The sequence below is a fragment of the Schistocerca piceifrons genome, chromosome 1 (genome assembly GCF_021461385.2).
Source record: "Schistocerca piceifrons isolate TAMUIC-IGC-003096 chromosome 1, iqSchPice1.1, whole genome shotgun sequence".
NCBI lineage: Eukaryota > Metazoa > Arthropoda > Insecta > Orthoptera > Acrididae > Schistocerca > Schistocerca piceifrons.
The window spans coordinates 455,861,660-455,882,838 of record NC_060138.1 but is presented as its reverse complement, the minus strand read 5'-3'; the positions used below and the strand labels follow the sequence as shown (position 1 = coordinate 455,882,838).

General features: G+C 40.6%; 1 protein-coding gene across 4 annotated transcripts in view; it reads right to left on the bottom strand.

Moving 5' to 3' along the window:
• Positions 1-21,179, bottom strand: part of LOC124792524 (G-protein coupled receptor Mth2-like) — a 617,551-nt gene that overhangs the window by 7,517 nt on the left and 588,855 nt on the right. For all 4 annotated transcript variants that reach the window (XM_047257947.1, XM_047257949.1, XM_047257948.1 and 1 more), the window contains one exon: positions 18,925-19,003. In XM_047257947.1, coding sequence (XP_047113903.1) covers positions 18,925-19,003 — 79 coding nt within the window. The remainder of the gene's footprint in view (positions 1-18,924; positions 19,004-21,179) is intronic.

The window sequence follows — 21,179 nt, the reverse complement described above, 5'->3', positions numbered from 1 at the left end:
CATTTTCCATTCGCTGCGGTTCTAGGTGTTCCCTCTGCGGTCCGCGCCCACCAAACCTGCTCCTAGGGGTTTCATCTACGGTCCGGGGTACCAAGCATTCCCCCCGCTGTCCGCGCCCGCTTACCACGACCTGTTGGAGCATTGCCGCTCCGTTTTTCGTCCGCTGCGGCTCTGGATGTTCCCTCTGCGGTCCGCGCCCACCAGTCCCACTTCTGGGTGTTCCATCTTCGGTCTGGTGCGCCTGGCAGTCCGTCAGGGGCTCGTTTTCCATCTCCATGTCTCTGGTTCTTCTGTTTGTGTAGTGTTGCAGCTGGCCCCGTTGCTCCTTTAACAATTCCAGAGTCGGATCCCAGGCTCTGCTTAGCTGGTACCCTGTGTCACGGTTCATAAGATTGTCAGCCATTTTAATTTCTATCTATTCTCTTATAACACTGTCCCAAAATCTGGGTGTTTGTGCTAGAATCTTGGTATCCTCATACTTCATGGCATGATCTAGTTCTAGACAGTGTTCAGCAATGGCTGACTTAGTCACCTGTCTTAATCTAGTGTGCCTCTGATGTTCTTTGCACCTGATCTCCACAGTTCTTGTCGTCTGGCCAATGTAGGACATGCCACATTGACAAGGTATATTGTAAATCCCTGGTTTTTGTAACCCCAGGTCGTCTTTGACACTCCCCAGCAGTCCCCCGATCTTGTTGGATGGACAGAAAACACACTTGATATTGTGTTTACGGAGGATCCTACTGATTCTGGCAGAAATAGAGCCAGCATAGGGCAGATATGCCACCTTCTTTGCTTCATCTTGGTCTTCTTCAGGAACCTGTGGTATAGTGGCTGGTTGGAATGCCCTCTCAATTTGTCTGTCCGTGTATCCATTCTTGGAGAAAACTGTTTTGAGACGTTCTATCTCTATGGGTAGATTCTCTTGGTCTGACAGGGCACGTGCTCTGTGGACCAAAGTCTACAGAACCCCATTCTTCTGTGCAGGGTGGTGACAGCTGCTGGCCTGCAGATATAAATCAGTGTGTGTTGGTTTTCGGTACACACTGTGGCCAATTGATCCATCTGCTTTCCTCTGGACTAGTACATCCAGAAATGGCAGCTGGCCATTCTTCTCCAGTTCCACGGTGAAGTTGATATTAGGGTGGCATGAGTTAAGATCTTCAAGAAACTCATTGAGCCTGTCCATCCCATGTGGCCAGATCATGAAGGTGTCATCCACATACCTAAAGAAGCATGTGGGTTTCAATGTGGCTGGTTTCTGTACAGGAAATACGTGGATGTCAGTGTATGACTGAACAGGTCCAACAGAGCACTGTCAAATTTCTCTGCAATCAGTTCTAGTGAGTCCTTCAGTTTTGATGGGGTATCGCTGTTCACCAGGGTCCCACTGAAGGACTCACTAGAACTGATTGCAGAGAAATTTGACGGTGCTCTGTTGGACCTGTTCAGTCATACACTGACATCCACGTATTTCCTGTACAGAAACCAGCCACATTGAAACCCACATGCTTCTTTAGGTATGTGGATGACACCTTCATGATCTGGCCACATGGGATGGACAGACTCAATGAGTTTCTTGAAGATCTTAACTCATGCCACCCTAATATCAAGTTCACCATGGAACTGGAGAAGAATGGCCAGCTGCCATTTCTGGATGTACTAGTCCAGAGGAAAGCAGATGGATCAATTGGCCACAGTGTGTACCGAAAACCAACACACACTGATTTATATCTGCAGGCCAGCAGCTGTCACCACCCTGCACAGAAGAATGGGGTTCTGAAGACTTTGGTCCACAGAGCACGTGCCCTGTCAGACCAAGAGAATCTACCCATAGAGATAGAACGTCTCAAAACAGTTTTCTCCAAGAATGGATACATGGACAGACAAATTGAGAGGGCATTCCAACCAGCCACTATACCACAGGTTCCTGAAGAAGACCAAGATGAAGCAAAGAAGGTGGCATATCTGCCCTATGCTGGCTCTATTTCTGCCAGAATCAGTAGGATCCTCCGTAAACACAATATCAAGTGTGTTTTCTGTCCATCCAACAAGATCGGGGGACTGCTGGGGAGTGTCAAAGACGACCTGGGGTTACAAAAACCAGGGATTTACAATATACCTTGTCAATGTGGCATGTCCTACATTGGCCAGACGACAAGAACTGTGGAGATCAGGTGCAAAGAACATCAGAGGCACACTAGATTAAGACAGGTGACTAAGTCAGCCATTGCTGAACACTGTCTAGAACTAGATCATGCCATGAAGTATGAGGATACCAAGATTCTAGCACAAACACCCAGATTTTGGGACAGTGTTATAAGAGAATAGATAGAAATTAAAATGGCTGACAATCTTATGAACCGTGACACAGGGTACCAGCTAAGCAGAGCCTGGGATCCGACTCTGGAATTGTTAAAGGAGCAACGGGGCCAGCTGCAACACTACACAAACAGAAGAACCAGAGACATGGAGATGGAAAACGAGCCCCTGACGGACTGCCAGGCGCACCAGACCGAAGATGGAACACCCAGAAGTGGGACTGGTGGGCGCGGACCGCAGAGGGAACATCCAGAGCCGCAGCGGACGAAAAACGGAGCGGCAATGCTCCAACAGGTCGTGGTAAGCGGGCGCGGACAGCGGGGGGAATGCTTGGTACCCCGGACCGTAGATGAAACCCCTAGGAGCAGGTTTGGTGGGCGCGGACCGCAGAGGGAACACCTAGAACCGCAGCGAACGGAAAATGGAGCAGCAACGCTCCAGCAGGTCGCAGGGAATGGGCGCGGACCACATAGGAAGCGCCTGCAGCCGTTGGTGGAGGGGGAAGGCAATAGGCATAAATACTGGACCAGGTCCACTCAAGGAGCAGTCTCAGGTCGCACCTGATGAAGGTTACGAGCTACGTGACCGAAATATCGTGCAAGTACGACGCTGATATCCGGCAGAACACCCGACAATCCAAGATGTCATAAGTAAACCCGATTTTTATATTAAAAAAACTGGACAGCCAATCACTCACTCACAGCTCAATGGAATGGTGAATTATATTTAGGCACACATAAAGCTATAACATAGCATCCTAAAACACACACAACCCATTTTATTTTATTTGTATGTATGAATTTGGCCAGCTATGGACCGCATACAACTTAAGACTTATGGTGTTTCTTTTTCTTCCATTCTTCCCAGTACTTCTTCATTTTCTCGCCAACTGCTCGTCTCTGCTTATCTGTCCACACTCACTTGGGTCCAGGTTTTGGCTCATCTTCTTCATAGTTTGCATTTTCTATCAGTAGCCTGAAGTGATTCCTGTCACGTATTATTTCTTCTGTAACACCTATTTTGTTGGCATCTTTCTTTACTGCTTCTATCCATCCTACAGTTTTTTTCAGCTTACTAATGTAATTAAAAATTTTCTTTGTAATCCGTGTTTCTTCCACTCTTTTTAAATGTCCATAAAATTTTAGCCGTCTCTTCCTCATTGTATCTGTGATCTTTTCTGTATTTTTGTATAAGTCTTCATTTCTCCTTTTAATCTACCTATTTTCCTTGTTTTTGTCAGGACCTAGAATTTTTCTTAGTAATTTTCTCTCTCTTTTTTCTAGTTCTCTTAATACACCTTTCTTATTCAATGTTAGGCACTCTGATCCTCACGTTACTTGTGTCCTAATAACTGAATTCTAATGTCTAATCTTTGCCTGTATGGATACTGATTTCTTATTGTAGTAGTTTTGTGTTAATTTATATGCAAATCCTAACTTTTTTATTCTTTCTTTATTTGTTGTGTTATCCAATCCATTGGCTTGGATCCACTCCCCCAGGTATTTGAATCTATCAACTCTCTTAATTTTTCCATACTTTGTTTTCATAAACTTTTCTGTATTATGTTTGTGTTCTATATACTCGGTTTTTTCATAGGATATTTTTAGCCCAGTCTTTTCAGCAATCTCGTGCAACAGATCAAGCATAACTATTGCGTCTGTTCAGTTTTCAGTTATCAATGCCATATCATCTGCAAAGGCTAAACATTTCACTTCAAATTTGTTCTTTCCTTGGCCCATGCTTGTACCCTTTGTGCCTCTGTTTTTTAATGTGCTTTCCCATGTTTTTACTATTTTATCTAAAACCAAGTGAAAGAGAATTGGGGACAGTCCATCTCCTTGTCGAACTCCTGTTTTGATTTTGAATAGTTCACAAATTTCGCCTTGAAACTTAATTCTTGATGTTGCATCTGTGAGCGTTTGTTCAACAAGTCTTCTGGCGTTTTCATCTATCCCTGATTCATAAAGTATCTGGAATAGTGTTTGTCAGTCAACTGAGTTGTAGGCCTTCTTGAAGTCTACGAAAGTAACTACTGTATTTTTATTTTGTATAGCTCTCACTCTCAAAATTGTTTTTAAATTAAGAATCTGTTCTGCACATGATCTACCTTTTCTAAATCCTGCTTGTTAATCTCCTATATTAGGTCCTGCTTGTTCTCCTATTCTATTTAAAAGTGCTTTAGAAAGCATTTTGAATGTCACTGGTAACAAGGATATGCCCTTGTAGTTGTTGGTGTCTGTTTTATCTCCTTTTTTATGGAGAGGATGGATCAATGCTTGTTTCCACATTTCTGCTACTATCCCATCCTCTCCTGGTGCTTTGTTATTCTTCAATGCTTTGATAATCTTTTCTATTTCTTCTACTGTAGGTGGTTCCGATGGTGGATTGTAATCTATCATTAGGCTCCTCACAATTTTATAGATTTTCAAAGTATTCAGCTAAAATTTAACAGTTCTCTTTAGTGCTTAAGAACATTTTTTTCATTTTTTATCTTTAAAATGTAAAACTGGTGACTGGAATCCCATTAAAACTTCTCTGAAAGTCTTATAGAAGTCTCTAGTTTTGTTCCTTTTAAAGTCTGAATACATTTCTTCAAATCTGTCTTTGTCATATTTTATTTTCACTGATCTGATGATTTTTGCCGCCTTTTTCCTTTCTTCTTTAAACTCTTCCCAGTATTCATATTTCTTATTACTGTTCTATTTTTTCCATGCCTTTAGTCGATTGTCAATTGCTTCATCACACAGCTCGTTCCACCATCTGTGTCTTGGTATTCTTCGTGGTTGTCCCGTTTCTTTAAGTGTTTCTTTAATTTCGTACCAATCATCCATTTGTCTTGTGTTGAGTATAGCACAGAATTTGTCCTGATTTTGCATGAGAAATTTAGTGTTTACTCTCAGAAATCTTCTTGGTTTTGGTTTAAGTTTGTTCGGTTGGAACATGGTCTTTATTTCAGTCAGATAATGGTCTGAGTCTATGTTTAGGCCCTTCCTCACTCTGACATCCAAGATTTCCTTGTAGTTGCGAGTCGTTATTGCCATATGGTCCAACTGATATTCACCTTGATCTGGATTAGGTGATACCCACATTTGTTTCTTTCTTGCAAGTTTCCTGAAACGTGTCGACATTAGTTTTAGATTAAATTGTTTACAAAAATCTGTGAGTCTTTCCCCATTTCTGTTGGTTCTTGCATGTGCTGGATAATCTCCAACTACTGATTTAAATTTTATTTCTTTGCCAACTTGTGCATTAAAGTCACCCACTATAATTTTTATATGTTATTTATACACTACAGGCCATTAAAATTGCTACACCACAAAGATGACGTGCTACAGATGTGAAATTTAACCGACAGGAAGAAGATGCTGTGATATACAAATGATTAGCTTTTCAGAGCATTCACACAAGGTTGGCGCCGGTGGCGACACCTACAACGTGCTGACACGAGGAAAGTTTCCAACTGATTTCTCATACACAAACAGCAGTTGACCAGCGTTGCCTGGTGAAACATTGTTTTGATGCCTCGTGTAAGGAGGAGAAATGTGTGCCATCACGTTTCCGACTTTGATAAAGGTCGGATTGTTGCCTATCGCGATTGCGGTTTATCGTATCGTGACATTGCTGCTTACGTTGGTCGAGATCCAATGACTGTTAGCAGAATATGGAATTGGTGGGTTCAGAAGGGTAATATGGAATGCCGTGCTGGATCCCAACGGCCTCGTATCACTAGCAGTCAAGATGACAGGCATCTTATCCGCATGGCTGTAATGGATTGTGCAGCCACGTCTCGATCCCTGAGTCAACAGATGGGGATGTTTGCAAGACAACAACCATCTGCACGAACAGTCTGATGACGTTTGCAGCAGCATGGACTATCAGCTCAGAGAGCATGGCTGTGATTACCCTTGATGCTGCATCACAGACAGGAGCGCCTGCAGTGGTGTACTCAATGACGAATCTGGGTGCACGAATGGCAGGACGTCATTTTTTCTGATGAATCCAGGTTCTGTTTACAGCATCATTATGGTCACGTCCTTGTTTGGCAACATCACGGAAAACACACATTGGAAGCGTGTATTTGTCATAGCCCTACTGGTGTATCACCCGACGTGATGGTATGGGGTGCCATTGGTTACACGTCTTGGTCACCTCTTGTTCGCATTGACGGCACTTTGAACAGAGGACGTTACATTTCAGATGTGTTACGACCTGTGGCTCTGCCCTTCATTTGATCCCTGCGAAACCCTACATTTTAACAGGATAATGCACGACTGCATGTTGCAGGTCCTGTACGGGCCTTTCTGGATACAGAAAATGTTCGACTGCTGCCCTGGCCAGCACATTCTCCAGATCTCTCACCAATTGAAAACATCTGGTCAATGGTGGCTGAGCCACTGGCTCGTCACAATACACCAGTCACTACTCTTAATTAACTGTGGTATCGTGTTGAAGCTGAATGGGCAGCTGTATCTGTGTACGCCATCCAAGCTCTGTTTGACTCAATGCCCAGGCGTATCAAGGCCATTATTACTGCCAGAGGTGGTTGATTTCTCAGGATCTATGCACCCAAATTGTGTGAAAATGTAATCACATGTCAGTTGTAGTATAATATATATGTCCAATGAATACCCGTTTATCATCTGCATTTCTTCTTGGTGTAGCAATTTTAATGGCCATTAGTGTATACAAGGCTCACAAATGTTTATATGCACTACTATTTAAGCTAATAATGTGACATTAGTTCTTCTGCACCCCTTTATGTGTACAAAGCCATACATTCCTCAAACTTTTACCAGATGCTGTGTGTTCTGTACATAATAACATAAAATTGTTGTAATAATTGGAGCACTAGCAATGAAATATGGTACTGATTTGCTTCGTATGTTATGAAGATGTTGTATGCCAGTTCTTTCATTGCCATGAACAATTAAAACACATTCTCATTTTGTGTGCAAATATGTCATCAGTATTTCTACAAAATTGCTCAGGGGTTTTTTCTTGGGGAGGTATTGCATCATGTTATTCCACTAGTGCAATGCTTGTTGAAGACCACTGGGAGCCCAGGTAATTGTGCTGTGTGGTCTTGGACAAATTTATAGTTGGGAAGGTTTGCCTAAGAATGTGCATAACATCTCATAGATGTCCACAGGGGTTGGTACACCAAGAGGAAGCACTTATCCTAGGCACTTATATTCCACATGAATCTGAAATAGAAACTATTTATTGCAGAATTTCCATGCATTTCTAGAATTATAGTCCGTTATTCGATTAAGCCAAAGGATCAACTGGCATTATATAGCCAATAGTGAATTCTGTGTCTTTAGCATTCACTACGTATACTTAGGTTTGTTTCCTCCTCACAACATTCATGAGAATTTATGCAACTTACTTTGTCACAAACTAGGTTTTGACACTGTCCTACAGTCGCCGCAACAGCAAATCTTTACAGGTCATTGTCAAATACAGTCATCAATTTTTTCTATGTCACTTCTGTGTCTCTTGGCAATTCTTGGAGCACTCCTCTTCTCTCTCATCAGCATAACATAAATATGGCTATTTTATACATACATTTGCCCGAGTCCTCCTAAGAGATCCCCCCCCCCCCTGCCCACACACACACACACACACACACACACACACACACAAAATTTATCATCACAGCAGAGCAGCATAATTGTTTATTTAAATATTCTGTTGGTTCTTTTATGCGTGTTAAAGAATATATAAATGTAGATTACATCAAACATAGTACAGTTATTTTACAAACACAATTTCAGGGAAAATAAATAAATACAAGTAAAATGTAACAGAAGCAAAGTGATAAAAGACATCATACAAGGATTAATATAGGTTGCACAATACCTAACAAACACACTGTAAAAATATATGCATAAAAGGTCTATATTTATCTGTTGAAAAATTCATGTAATGAATAAAAAGTTTTTTCAAGTGAAAATGTCTTTAAGTTATTTTTAAATAATGCAATATTATTATGTTGATCTTTGATGTAGCTTGCCAGTAAATTTGATATTGTAATAGTAGAATGCTGTACACCTTTCTGTACCTGAGTCAGATTTTTGATTGGTTGGTTGGTTGTTTTGGGGGAGGACCAAACAGCAAGGTCATCGGTTCCATTGGATTAGGGATTGATGAAGAAGGAAATCAGCCATGCCCTTTCATTAGGAACCATCCTGGCATTTGTCTGAAGTGATTTAGGGAAATCACGGAAAACCTAAATCAGGATGGCTGGACGCAAGTATTAACCTTTGTCCTCCCTAATGTGAGTGCAATGTGCTAATCGCCGCACCACCTTGCTCAGTCAGATTTTTAATTTTCTTGTATAGTGGTAATGGTACATTTAATTGGTTCCTTAGAGCACAGGATTGTCATCTATGAAACTCATAATCAAATAAATATCTTGGAAAGTGGTACTAAGTATCCCTAGTTCCTTAAAGAGATTATGACAGTGGGGTCTCAGAGGAACTCTGCACATAGATCACACAATGTTCTACTGCAGAAAGAAATTTTTTTATGTATGTGAATTGCCCCAGAAGATAATTCCATGACAAAGAATAGACTGGAAGTACCTAAAGTATATGGACTTTGTGACACTGATATCTCCAAATTGTGAAATTTTCATGGTGGAAAAAGTAGCCGAGGACAATCTTTTTTATGGCCTGGGAGAACATGATTTCCTTAGCCAGCCCTACTGCCTATGTGGAGGCCTAAGGATTTGGTGTAGTGTACCGTTTATATTTGCTGACTGTCATGTACAATAGATATCCTCTCTGGAAACTTGCAAATACAGTTGAATTGGATGTAATTGGTCAGGTTTTACTGTTAGTGAGTTTACTTTGAATTAAGTAATTGTGAAAGTAATTTGTTGGTGTCAGTCTCTAGATCAGTGCCCTGTTTGTTGTTTATCACAATGCTAGTATTGTCAGAAACCTTAGTGACCTTGCATGTTTTGTTTTATAGTATGACCTTTCCTTGTCTGAACTGACAGTTCAGTACATCTGTGTCAAACTACTAACAATGGTTATAATATATATTGGCAGTGCACTATAGATTGACCAACGATCATTGAGTATCTTACCATCATTGTGTGTGCTGCTTATTTTTAGGTATGAAGTTTTTTTACATATTCATGTACACTCTCCAAAATACGGAAAAGTCACCCAGAACCCTAGGTCAAGGGAGACTTACTGGACAGGATGAGAAGGAGCCTTTCCTGACCCCTGACCCAGGGTTCTGGCTCCAAAAGCTTGCAAGCTGTAATACCTTTTTATATGTGCGTTTCCCACCATCGCTTGGCGAGTAGATTTATTATTTATTCAAGTAATTATAATTTCAAAAATTGATTATTTTTTTTGTTATACTAGTATACACTAAGAAAATATGTATACATTTTAGGGCTGAAAGTAATTTTTCTGCACACAACAATATGAAAAGGATAGATTGCTACTCACTGCATAGAGCAGGTGTTGAGTGGCAGACAGGCACAATGAAAAAGACTCCTATACTATATTATCAAGCTGTTGCCCATAGTCAGACACAGACAAAACAAAACACCTGTCTACATCTGATGACAAACTGAGCCCAATAGCTGAATAATATTTAATGGTCTTCTTTACTGTGCCCATCTGCCACTCAACTCCTCCTCTACATGGTGAGTAGCAGTCTGTCCTTTTCATATGTTTTGTTATTCGATCATAGATTTTCCATTTTTTGAACTCATAAACTCAGCCATATAAGAATGACAATTTTATAATCTTATTCTCTCAGGTAGAAAGTAGCAGCCATGTAATGAAGCATAGCCAAAAAACTTGAAGATCAGTGGAGCACTTCTGTCAGTGGAGCACTTCCTTCAGTGCGAGGTTAGATGTTAACACAATAATGTAGAGTGGTATAAATGTGTGTCCTCTTTAATATTTTAAAATAATCCAGGAGACGTGGTGAAAAATGAAGGTATTATTCTACAAGGACAGTGTATTAGCTCCTAAAATCACTTAAACACAAGCATTTATTAAGATGTCCTGAAACCAAATGCTTGTTTGTTCATTTCATAGACCATATCTGGCCCCATTGATACATTTCCCTTTCTGAAAACAAAATAAATAATTCCTGGGGATTGTTACAGAGTCTCTGGAACCATGTGAGTTCATCAAGTTCCAGTACATGGTCTTTGAAGATATATTAAGGCATCCAACGTGGATCATTATAGACGTGAAGGCAAGTCTTAAAAAAAGACTACCCTCTGTGTTACTTTCTTGTAGTTTTTAGTAATCCTTGAAATAGCTGGTTCATCATTCATTTAGCAACTGATAAACATGTTGGACATATGTAGGTTTATTTCCTTGGAAATGGTAGGGAATAAGAAAGAAATAGGACCTCTGATCGGAATACTTGACATGCCACATCATTCGTTTACTTATTTGAATGCAGGTGTGATGATTTTCAGCCCTCGTCATATACATTTTGCACATTTAAGGCTGCTATTTATGCTTCTTGGTGAAACCATGTTCCATTGGTAAACCAGGTGAAATTTGAAGTTTAAAGATTGTGGTCCACGTACACCCTCCAACTAGCTACTGGCATGATTCAGAACACAGAACTGTGAACAATGAATGGAAAGAAGATCATGATTTAGGATTTCATCACCAATGAAGTCATTAAAGCTGGAGCTAAAGCTTAAACCAGATAACTATAGGGCAGGTAACTGGTTGACCTCTTTTAAAAGAAACCATCCCAGAATTTGCCAGAAGTATGGTCACGGACAGAAACAGTAAAACCTAAATCTGAATGAACAGACGAGGACTTGTGCACATTTATTCCAAATGAGCAATATCTTAATCAATGCACCACCTAATTCAGTACCAAGATACAGAAATCACAAGAAGAATCCATGTACTTGCTGAAGGATGGTGCAGTTTTAAATTGTTACTCATGCTGTATATTAATTTTCACACCATTACGTCAATTACATAAGTTTCACAGACAATGATTTTGGACCTTCAGGAAGAAAAATCTTCACACTGAAAAAAGGAAAGTTGTGAATTTCGTTTCTACTAGAATATGTAAATTTATATACCTTCACCTGTGCATACATTTAACATAGTCACTGCACAGACTTGAAACACAAAACATGGTACAGTGAAACTTCAATTTTATGTTCTCCGAATTTACATTTTTCATGATTCTACACCACAAATTCTTAACCCCTGTGAAAAACCCACAACGTCAATGCTAAAAATTCCTTGATTTTACATTTTTTCTTAGTAAGGTTTATCTTGATTCTAAGTTCTTATTCAACATCTCGCTTGGCTTCATCCCATTTTCTTCCTTTTGACATTCAATGTGACTGAATGAGTTATAAGTGGCACAAAACACAAATGGTTTGCAACATGGGTGGTGGCAGAGTTAAGAGAATATTTTAGGCTGTTGTGGAGAGGGGAGACGTGAGGGAGGAAACACTGACATAATCCACAATCAGTGTTGCCTACACAACTTGCAACATTTAGCTTCACCGCCAATTATGATACAACTACTGCTAGGTTGCAGCGGTAATGGAAAAGACAAGACAGTCGACGCGAAGTGTTCTAGACAGAGTCAATAAATGACAAAGGGGCCCAGACACCATCTTTTCTTGTGCTACTTATAAGCCAGTCTCATCTTTTTGCATGTATTTCTGATGTACTGTATTCAGCAACAATATCAATCATCAACCTTTTAAATTCAAACACTGAGTTCCAAAAATATGCTTGGTCATAAATGAAGAAACATTGCCCATTTCTGGTTGGTGAACTCTTATTGCACAGCCACCTCACCACATTAACACATGTAAAATGAGCTCACCCTCTGGTTGTGTAGAGAGGAGGTGTGGCCCTTCAATGACCGGAATGCAGGTGGGTATGAAAGCATTTTGTGAAGTGCTGAAAATATACTTTTCATGCAGATGATGTGCTATGATAGAGATGTCACATGGAAATAGAACAAAGGTTGTGCAATAGCACATTTTAAAGACTTCCATGTTCAAATCTGACATGATACAGTTGCAACAACTACATACACTACTCAGGTGTATACTTTGCACCACACACTGTAGTTTGTAAAGATTGGAAGCAGTGATAGAGGGCATGAAGCAAAATTGTAGCACCTGAGTTTTCTTTCAAATTTACAGTTTACACAGTGTATAGAAATTCACTGTACCCACTTCTAATAAGCTTGTAACCTCAGTTGGGGAAGTAAACTCATTTTTTCATGTCTCTGTTTCTCTCATCAAGCCTAAAATAACACTTTAACAGTTGTGAGCATATGAAGTGTGGCTCGTAAGAAAAACATTAAACAATAACTGCAATGGTGACAAAATTTATCATTAAGCACATGTCCGCATTTATGCTTATGGTTAACAACGACTTAGCTGCTGTGATATTTTTGCTTAATTAAACATGTTCATCAATTTTTTCCTTTTTCTGGCTGAGCACAAAGGATGATCTCTCAAAAACATGTGTTTTGAACATATAATTTGTGGTCACAGCATGTCGCAGAACAGCTTGATTGCCTTGTACCCAAACACAAATTTCAATTTTTTTATGTGTTTTTACTTGCTGTTAAACATCTGTGATTTTTTAAGGACATGAAATCCATCACCACAAATTATTGTATAAATAATATATTGTACATTTAATTTCCTTCACTTATGAAGGTTTTATTCAAAGTATTGGAGAGGATTGCAATTTTTAATCATATATGCCAAGTACAGGTATTTTTGCATAAATTTTGGGAGTTTTAACATTTTCCTCAATTCTGCATTTTCATCAATTTTTCGTTTTTAAAATCAAGACCACACAAAAACATAAGATAGGGGTTTTCAATGTATCTACATGGCAGTCATCAGCTTATTTGCTCCTTATGATAAGGAACTCTTAAATAAATGGTGGTCCATGGTACTAACAGCATCCATAGCATGAAAGAAATGCAGCAACTATCTTCCTCAGCATCTTGCTGCTGAACACAATTTCTTTCAAAATGTTTATATCTGTGAAATGTAGGAGTGCAAAAAACTGCAATTTCAGACATGAAAAGGATGTAGATTTTATAACCCCACAGCATGTCCAATAGTGCCACTTGTGGATTCACTAGAATCTTAACTTGTTAGACATGTCTCAGAACATTTCGTGATGATATTCAGTACATACTGATCCCAAAAAAGAAGAAATCTTGATGAAAATGGCCTGACTGGATCCTCATACCCCACTGTCTTCTTTTCAATAATTATGTGGAATAGTTTAATTATTAGTTTTTGGCAGACATTCATTCAGCACATATTATTATTCATTTATTTATGAATATGACACAGAATTAATTCAGTCATACATTCGATACATCCTGTTACAAGGAAGAATCCTCAGAGATATAGAATCGAAGTATGCATCACCAAAGAGAGGCAAATGCTATTTGTAAAACTTTTTTGTCACTGAGCATAGTGGATTTTTGTTATGCTGTTGGTTTGTATGTTTCTACTAGCGTGATGAAGTAGGTGTTATTATTAATAATGAACATGTCAGCAGGCATTTTCTTAATTTTTTTTGTATAGCAACACTTTGTGATCAAACCTTAGTCTATTCCCTCCTTTGCACCTTGACCCCCCCCCCCCCCCTTCTTCCTTTCACTTCATTCCTTTCGCTCATGGCAGTAAGCGTAGTGGGCTAAACTTGCTTCCTCCATACCCACCACCATTTGGCTTTAGTGATCAGGTACAATCTGACACATAATGTGTGCGGTAATCACATGGTTAATTTCTTGTTTGTTTGTAGCTAAATGTCTACAATGCTGGTATGCACAGAAATCCCCATGCCACAGTGCTGATGTTCTCAGAGAAAAAAATAAATAAAATAATAATAAATAAATAAAAATTAAGTGGCAGACTTTCTTTGAAGAACCAGGAATTGCAAGAAAGCTGGAATCCCTAGTACTCAAAGTCTGGTAAATAACAATTGAGATGTTGGTGTAAAAAGTGAAAATTAGTCATGGATCAGTTTTTGACATTTAGCACAATGTTTTGAGCAAGGCAAATAATGACAGCCACTGGGTTCCACAACTGCTGACATGCATTCAAAATGTCTGCCAAACCGAGGCAACAGTTGCTATGTTGCAACTGTGTCAGGCCAATTCAGATGAATTCTCTAGCTGCCTAATCACCATGGATGAATGATGGATGTATTACTATGACCCTGAGACAGGAGAAAAGCAAGTAGTGAAAACATGTAGATTCACCATTGCCGAAAAAAGGTGAAACCCCATCCATCATTGGCCAAGGTGACACTGAGTACTTTTTGACACTGACATGGTGTACTGCTAACAGATTATGCTCTTAAGGGGCAAATTGTCAGAGGAACATGGCCAAAATCTGCTGAAGTTACAGGAGGCAGTCAAGATGAAGTGTCGTACAAAGCTGTCCAAGGAGGTGTTTATATACATTTTAATACCCCAGTTCACTGTGCACAGGACACACTCACACATGCTGCTCCTTCGGGCTATCAAATTTTGCCTCACCTCACACATTCTTCTAATCTTCCTCTTTTGTACAATCAAGAAACCATTGAATGGCAAGCATTTCCAGAGTTATGGAGAGGGGGAATGTTTTCTGAAATGCTGAAATGCATACTTTACTACTGAGGTCTTCGCTAAGTCATCCATCATTGAGAAAAATGTTACATTGTAGGGTTAATGTGTGGAGAAGGACTAAGTTTCTTGGTTGCTGCTTGATCTTTTCTGAGGTGGTAGTTAAAACTTTGTGACTTCCCCTCAAATGATGAATTAATTCTGTAGATTATGTTAATGACCATAATTAAATGTGGCTAGTATACTTCACCACACTGCTTCCTGTAATGCTCACAGTGTGGCCCTACCGAACAATGCTACAGTCACTAAGGAAGAGGCTTCCCTCAGAATTGGTATAATGCAGTGGACTTTGTTTGTGTTACTTTCAAGTAATCATGAAATATCTTGCAGATGTTACACAAAATAATTTTATTGTGAATTTGTGCCATGAATAAAGAGTTTACTTCAACCTGGGAATCATCATTCACTACTACATGCATCACCCAATACCGGTCCTAACAGTGGTGATGAGGAACTTAATATTGGTGAAAGGGATAAAAACAGGACTTAACAGTGAGAACGAGGATAGAAACATGTCTTATGCTACACTTTTGTCTCATTACAAGCGACATTGCCTTATTATTAGTCAGGTTGCATACTTTGCTTGAGTCATGACTTCATGCTGTGTGTACATCTCTTGCACTTCTGTGAACTGCATGGACTTGAATCTCATGGGTGTGTTTGCTATTCCAACTGCGTTTCTAGGGGGTCATTGATGATGATGAAACAATGTCACATGCGATGGTTCATCACTGCTGTAAGGGTCTGTGGAAAAATAAAGCAACGAGGGATGACTTGTCACGGGTATGAGACTTAGCATCAGTACCTTCACTGGCTCTTGTGCCATCTCCTCATCTCATCCAGTGCCTGTCCGCCACACACCTCCAGCCTTGACTGATACTGCTCTGCACATTGCAGCCACGATCAGCATTTCTCTCAAGACTGACATTGCCCGGAAGTACATTGGCAATTAGGTTTGAGTCCGCATGCTGCAGCTCCGGGGTCATCAGCCATTGTTGTCCTGCCCAGCCATTACATATCCTCCCATCGGCCCTTTGCTCCCCTGCCATTTCGCGCCTTTGCCACGAAGATGTAGCCACGACTGACTCTTCTCATGAGGGTTTCACAGCCGAGAACGCATCATTGGCTCCTCAGATGCCCCTCCAGTCTCACTGCACCTGACCTCACCCACCACCCACTCGCCGCCCCCTCTGGCCGTAATCCTAACACTGCTTCTGTCTGTTGTCCTGCATCTGTACCATGAGGGTGCAGCCATGGCTATTGTCCCTTGTGAGGGTGTAGCACTGCTTCTTCTGGTGCCAAGGGCCCCCAAGTACATTCCCTCCCATCGTGCCTCAAGCTGCGTGTCCATGACAACGAGCCATGGTCAACTCTCTGCTCATAGAACCATGATTTAGTTTCCATTCAACCACTCCCATTTCCTAGCTGTGCTCGATGCTGCTCTCATTTTCCACACCTTTGCCTTGGTGCAGCTGTGGCTGGTCTCATTCCAGGCTGGCAGTACATCTTCACTAATTCAGTGTATACAGTCTGCAGTCCCAGTCTCATACCCCAAGTCCACTACAGCTGAAACCAATACTGTTCTCTCACAGGAAAGCCCACCATTGTGCACAGCTGCATTCAGCTGCTGCAGTCATGGTCAACTTAATTTTCTCATGGACAGCGCAGCACTATGTGCCTCTGCTTTGCTGCACCACACGTTCTTCATTGCAGTGTAGATTCCTCTTCTTCCTGGGCGCTTCTGTGCCCTGGCCCTCCCTGGCCAGCTTCTTCCAGTTCCCTTCTGCAGCCCGTATTTAGCAGCAACCTTTTCCACTGCCCTAGTCTCTCCTCTTCTTGGACCTTTCTTTTCTTTTTGTAGTATCACTCCTGCTCTCACAGCCAGTGACTACTGTTCACAGGTACGTCAGTGGCCACTGCTGCTACATCTGGCCGGCCGCGGTGGTCTCGCGGTTCTAGGCGCGCAGTACGGAACCGCGCGACTGCTACGGTCGCAGGTTCGAATCCTGCCTCGGGCATGGATGTGTGTGATGTCCTTAGGTTAGTTAGGTTTAAGTAGTTCTAAGTTCTAGGGGACTGATGACCACAGCTGTTAAGTCCCATAGTGCTCAGAGCCATTTTTCTACATCTGTTGTTGTCAGTGCCACACTGCTGGCGTAGCATTGGTTGAACCCTGTCACCCAGTGTTCCAGCACCTCCATCACCACTGCTGCCATTCTGTGGCAACTAGCGCTTTCGTGCCTCATAAGGAGTCAACACTGGGTCACCAGACGTGCCTCCATGGGCCACTGGGCAGCTCACATCTGGTTGCAATTTACACTAATAATAATTCTCCTATATTTTCTCTTCACAGTACTGCCAGGCCAGCTACAACCTGGACAGTGTCTGCTTCACAACTTTAGTCCTATGTTCCTGGGATGGGGTTGCACCTGCTCTGGACACCCTGTTCTGTTCAAATTCTCACATCACCCAAGGGAAGCTCCAATGCAGAATTTGTGGCCTCAGCCAAGTTGGCTTCACCAAATTCTCAAGACGTTAGGGGTTTTCAAATCAGCTGTAGGCTGACTATGTTACTCTTGCAGCACAATGTCTTTGCCCTGTGCATTGCTTACCTTTGGCCTGCAGGTGTCTGTCCTCCAAAGACTATTTATAAATACCACAGGTTCTTTGCATATTATGGACACAATACAGTCTACAAACAGTCTGTTGATACTCTGCTCATTACAGGCGCCACTAGGGGGCACCAGCCATTCTTCTGAGCTGCGCATTTATCTGGAAAATGGTGGCAGTGCCATAGAGGAAACATGTACCATCCACACGCCATGTGGTTGTGGACATACTTCCACCTGCTGGATATTTAATGAGAAGCACAGCCTCCAGAGGCAGCATTCAGTTGCTCACTCAGTCCCGGGCCAGGGACAGGCTACATCGTGTGGCTTCTCAATTGGAACTCACCGAGACCAGCTCCAGACTCTCTGTTCTACATCGCACCATCTCTGTACTGCTTTACAGTATATCACACAGCACGGCCCTCCTGGATGCCATTCCTCCACCCACTCGGGATGAGGCTTCCCTCTGAATTTGTATCAGGCCAGTGGACTTTGTTTCTGTCACTTTTAAGTGATCACAATCAATCTTCCACTGGTTATCCAACCTATGTTTTGAATAAAGGGTTCTTTGTTTCAACCAAGGAATCATCATTCACTACAGTGTGCTTCACTCAACAAGTGTCTTAACAGTGGTGATGAAGGATTTGACAATGACATTCCCTTTCACAATTAAGAGAGGCTGCAAATTAATGTCCTACAGACTAAAAGGTACCACTTTAAAAGGGAAAGGCTGCTGCTTTTACTAATTATACCATTCAACCACTTTTCATCTACTACAGCATACTTAAGAATGCCAAAACCTGTTACTGTAAAATTATTCAAATAATGAAACTCAAGAAATAGATAGAAACTAGACTTTGGTACAACAAATACAGCATAATCTGAAAATTGGAAAAGCCACACTCTAGATTAGAGTAAATGCTTTTGTTCAACTGCAGTAAGCATGATTACAGCTATAGGTTATTTAAATATGAATAAATTCAGTCTGCATTTCCAGTGACCACTGAGTGACATCCCAATAATGTACTATAGAGACCTCTTTAAACAGCTTCATATTTTGACAGCTGTTCATGACACACATACTCATTACTGTCCTTCGTATTGTGTTTGTTTAAAATAAACATAAATATCCCTTCCCACCATGTTAACACATATTTCAAGTTTAAGGAACAAATTATTTAGAAAATTTACAGCCTATATAAGACTTTATTTTGATTTAATCATTCTGCAGATTTCAAATTCCAATGTTTCTATGAACATAACAAATTTCCTTCTTTTAAATGATGAATATAGTACTGCAAGGCTTTACCTGAATGTCCAAAAGATGTCGAAGCACATTACATTGAGCCAGAAGAAACTTGCCAGGAATGAAAAGTAGATGATGAAGGCTGTAACAAGGAAAGAACAGTGCCATTAACACACTCAAAATGACTTCCACCCAGAGTAAAAGAAATCTATAATTTATATCGAAAAAGCAAACCAGTATTTCCTTGATTTAATTTGCAATAGTTGTCAGTATTTAACTTTGAACAAACTTTCAGTTATAAATGACGGGTGTTTTAGATATTGCAGATGGTTTGCATCAGATGGACATGTCATTTGGAAAGAAGTTTTTTATACACTGTAGTATCCTAGCAGAGTACAAAATATTTCATTTGCTTTAGGATATTGTGCATCACAACCCTTGATGTCATGAAGAGTAGCATCAACGAATGTACTTCTTAAACCGTTTAAAAAGAGTCTGTGGTCTGTTGAAATTCATAGGGGAAAAGTATCTCATGTGAGTGAGCATGTGGTCGTGGGTCCCTTGCTTTATGAACTCAGATTTTCGTACTCTTCTGTCTCACTGCCAAGAGGCATCACATGACATGTAGCAGACACTACTTCAAGGGTCATTTCATGTTCTTTAATGAATAAAATGTGAAGAGACTATAGACACAGAGAAACAAATAATCAGTATTTATATCAGACAGTGGCAAACTTATTCCTATAAATTAGTTATACTAAACATATCTGTGTTGACAGATGTGAAAATTACCGAACAATCAGTTTAATAAGCCACAGCTGCAAAATACTAACACGAATTCTTTACAGACGAATGGAAAAACTAGTAGAAGCCGACCTCGTGGAAGATCAGTTTGGATTCCGTAGAAATACTGGAACACTTGAAGCGATACTGACCTTACGACTTACCTTAGAAGAAAGATTAAGGAAAGGCAAACATACGTTTCTAGCATTTGTAGACTTAGAGAAAGCTTTTGACAATGTTGACTGGAATACTCTCTTTCAAATTCTAAAGGTGGCAGGGGTAAAATACAGGGAGCGAAAGGCTATTTACAATTTGTACAGAAACCAGATGGAAGTTATAAGAGTCGAGGGACATGAAAGGGAAGCAGTGGTTGGGAAGGGAGTAAGACAGGGTTGTCGCCTCTCCCCGATGTTATTCAATCTGTATATTGAGCAAGCAGTAAAGGAAACAAAAGAAAAATTCGGAGTAGGTATTAAAATCCATGGAGAAGAAATAAAAACTTTGAGGTTCGCCGATGACATTGTAATTCTGTCAGAGACAGCAAAGGACTTGGAAGAGCAGTTGAATGGAATGGACAGTGTCTTGAAAGGAGGATATAAGGTGAACATCAACAAAAGCAAAATGAGGATAATGGAATGTAGTCAAATTAAGTCGGGTGATGCTGAGGGAATTAGATTAGGAAATGAGACACTTAAAGTAGTAAAGGAGTTTTGCTATTTGGGGAGCAAAATAACTGATTATGGTTGAAGTAGAGAGGATATAAAATGTAGGCTGGCAATGGCAAGGAAAGCGTTTCTGAAGAAGAGAAATTTGTTAACATCGAGTATAGATTTAAGTGTCAGGAAGTCGTTTCTGAAAGTATTTGCATGGAGTGTAGCCATGTATGGAAGTGAAACATGGATGATAAATAGTTTGGACAAGGAGAGAATAGAAGCTTTCGAAATGTGGTGCTACAGAAGAATGCTGAAGATTAGATAGGAAGATCACATAACTAATGAGGAAGTATTGAATAGGATTGGGGTGAAGAGAAGTTTTGTGGCACAACTTGACCAGAAGAAGGGATCGGTTGGTAGGACATGTTCTGAGGCATCAAGGGATCACCAATTTAGTATTGGAGGGCAGCATGGAGGATAAAAATCGTAGAGGGAGACCAAGAGGTGAATACACTAAGCAGATTCAGAAGGATGTAGGTTGCAGTAGGTACTGGGAGATGAAGCATCTTGCACAGGATAGAGTAGCATGGAGAGCTGCATCAAACCAGTCTCAGGACTGAAGACCACAACAACAACTACAACAACAACACATATCTGTGGCCAAAATGAATCTGTTGCATTAACACCATATTGTTCATTGACTCTGAAGTAGTCTGTTTGAACCATGGAGGAAAATATCATCATCAAAATTTGTCCTATAACTTTGAGTGAATACATACAGTTTCTACTACCAGTAGTGTCCATCCTTATTCAGGGCTCAAAGCCCATTGCTGTACTTAGTGCCATGGAATTGGAGCAAACTGTTGATGAGGACCCATCTAC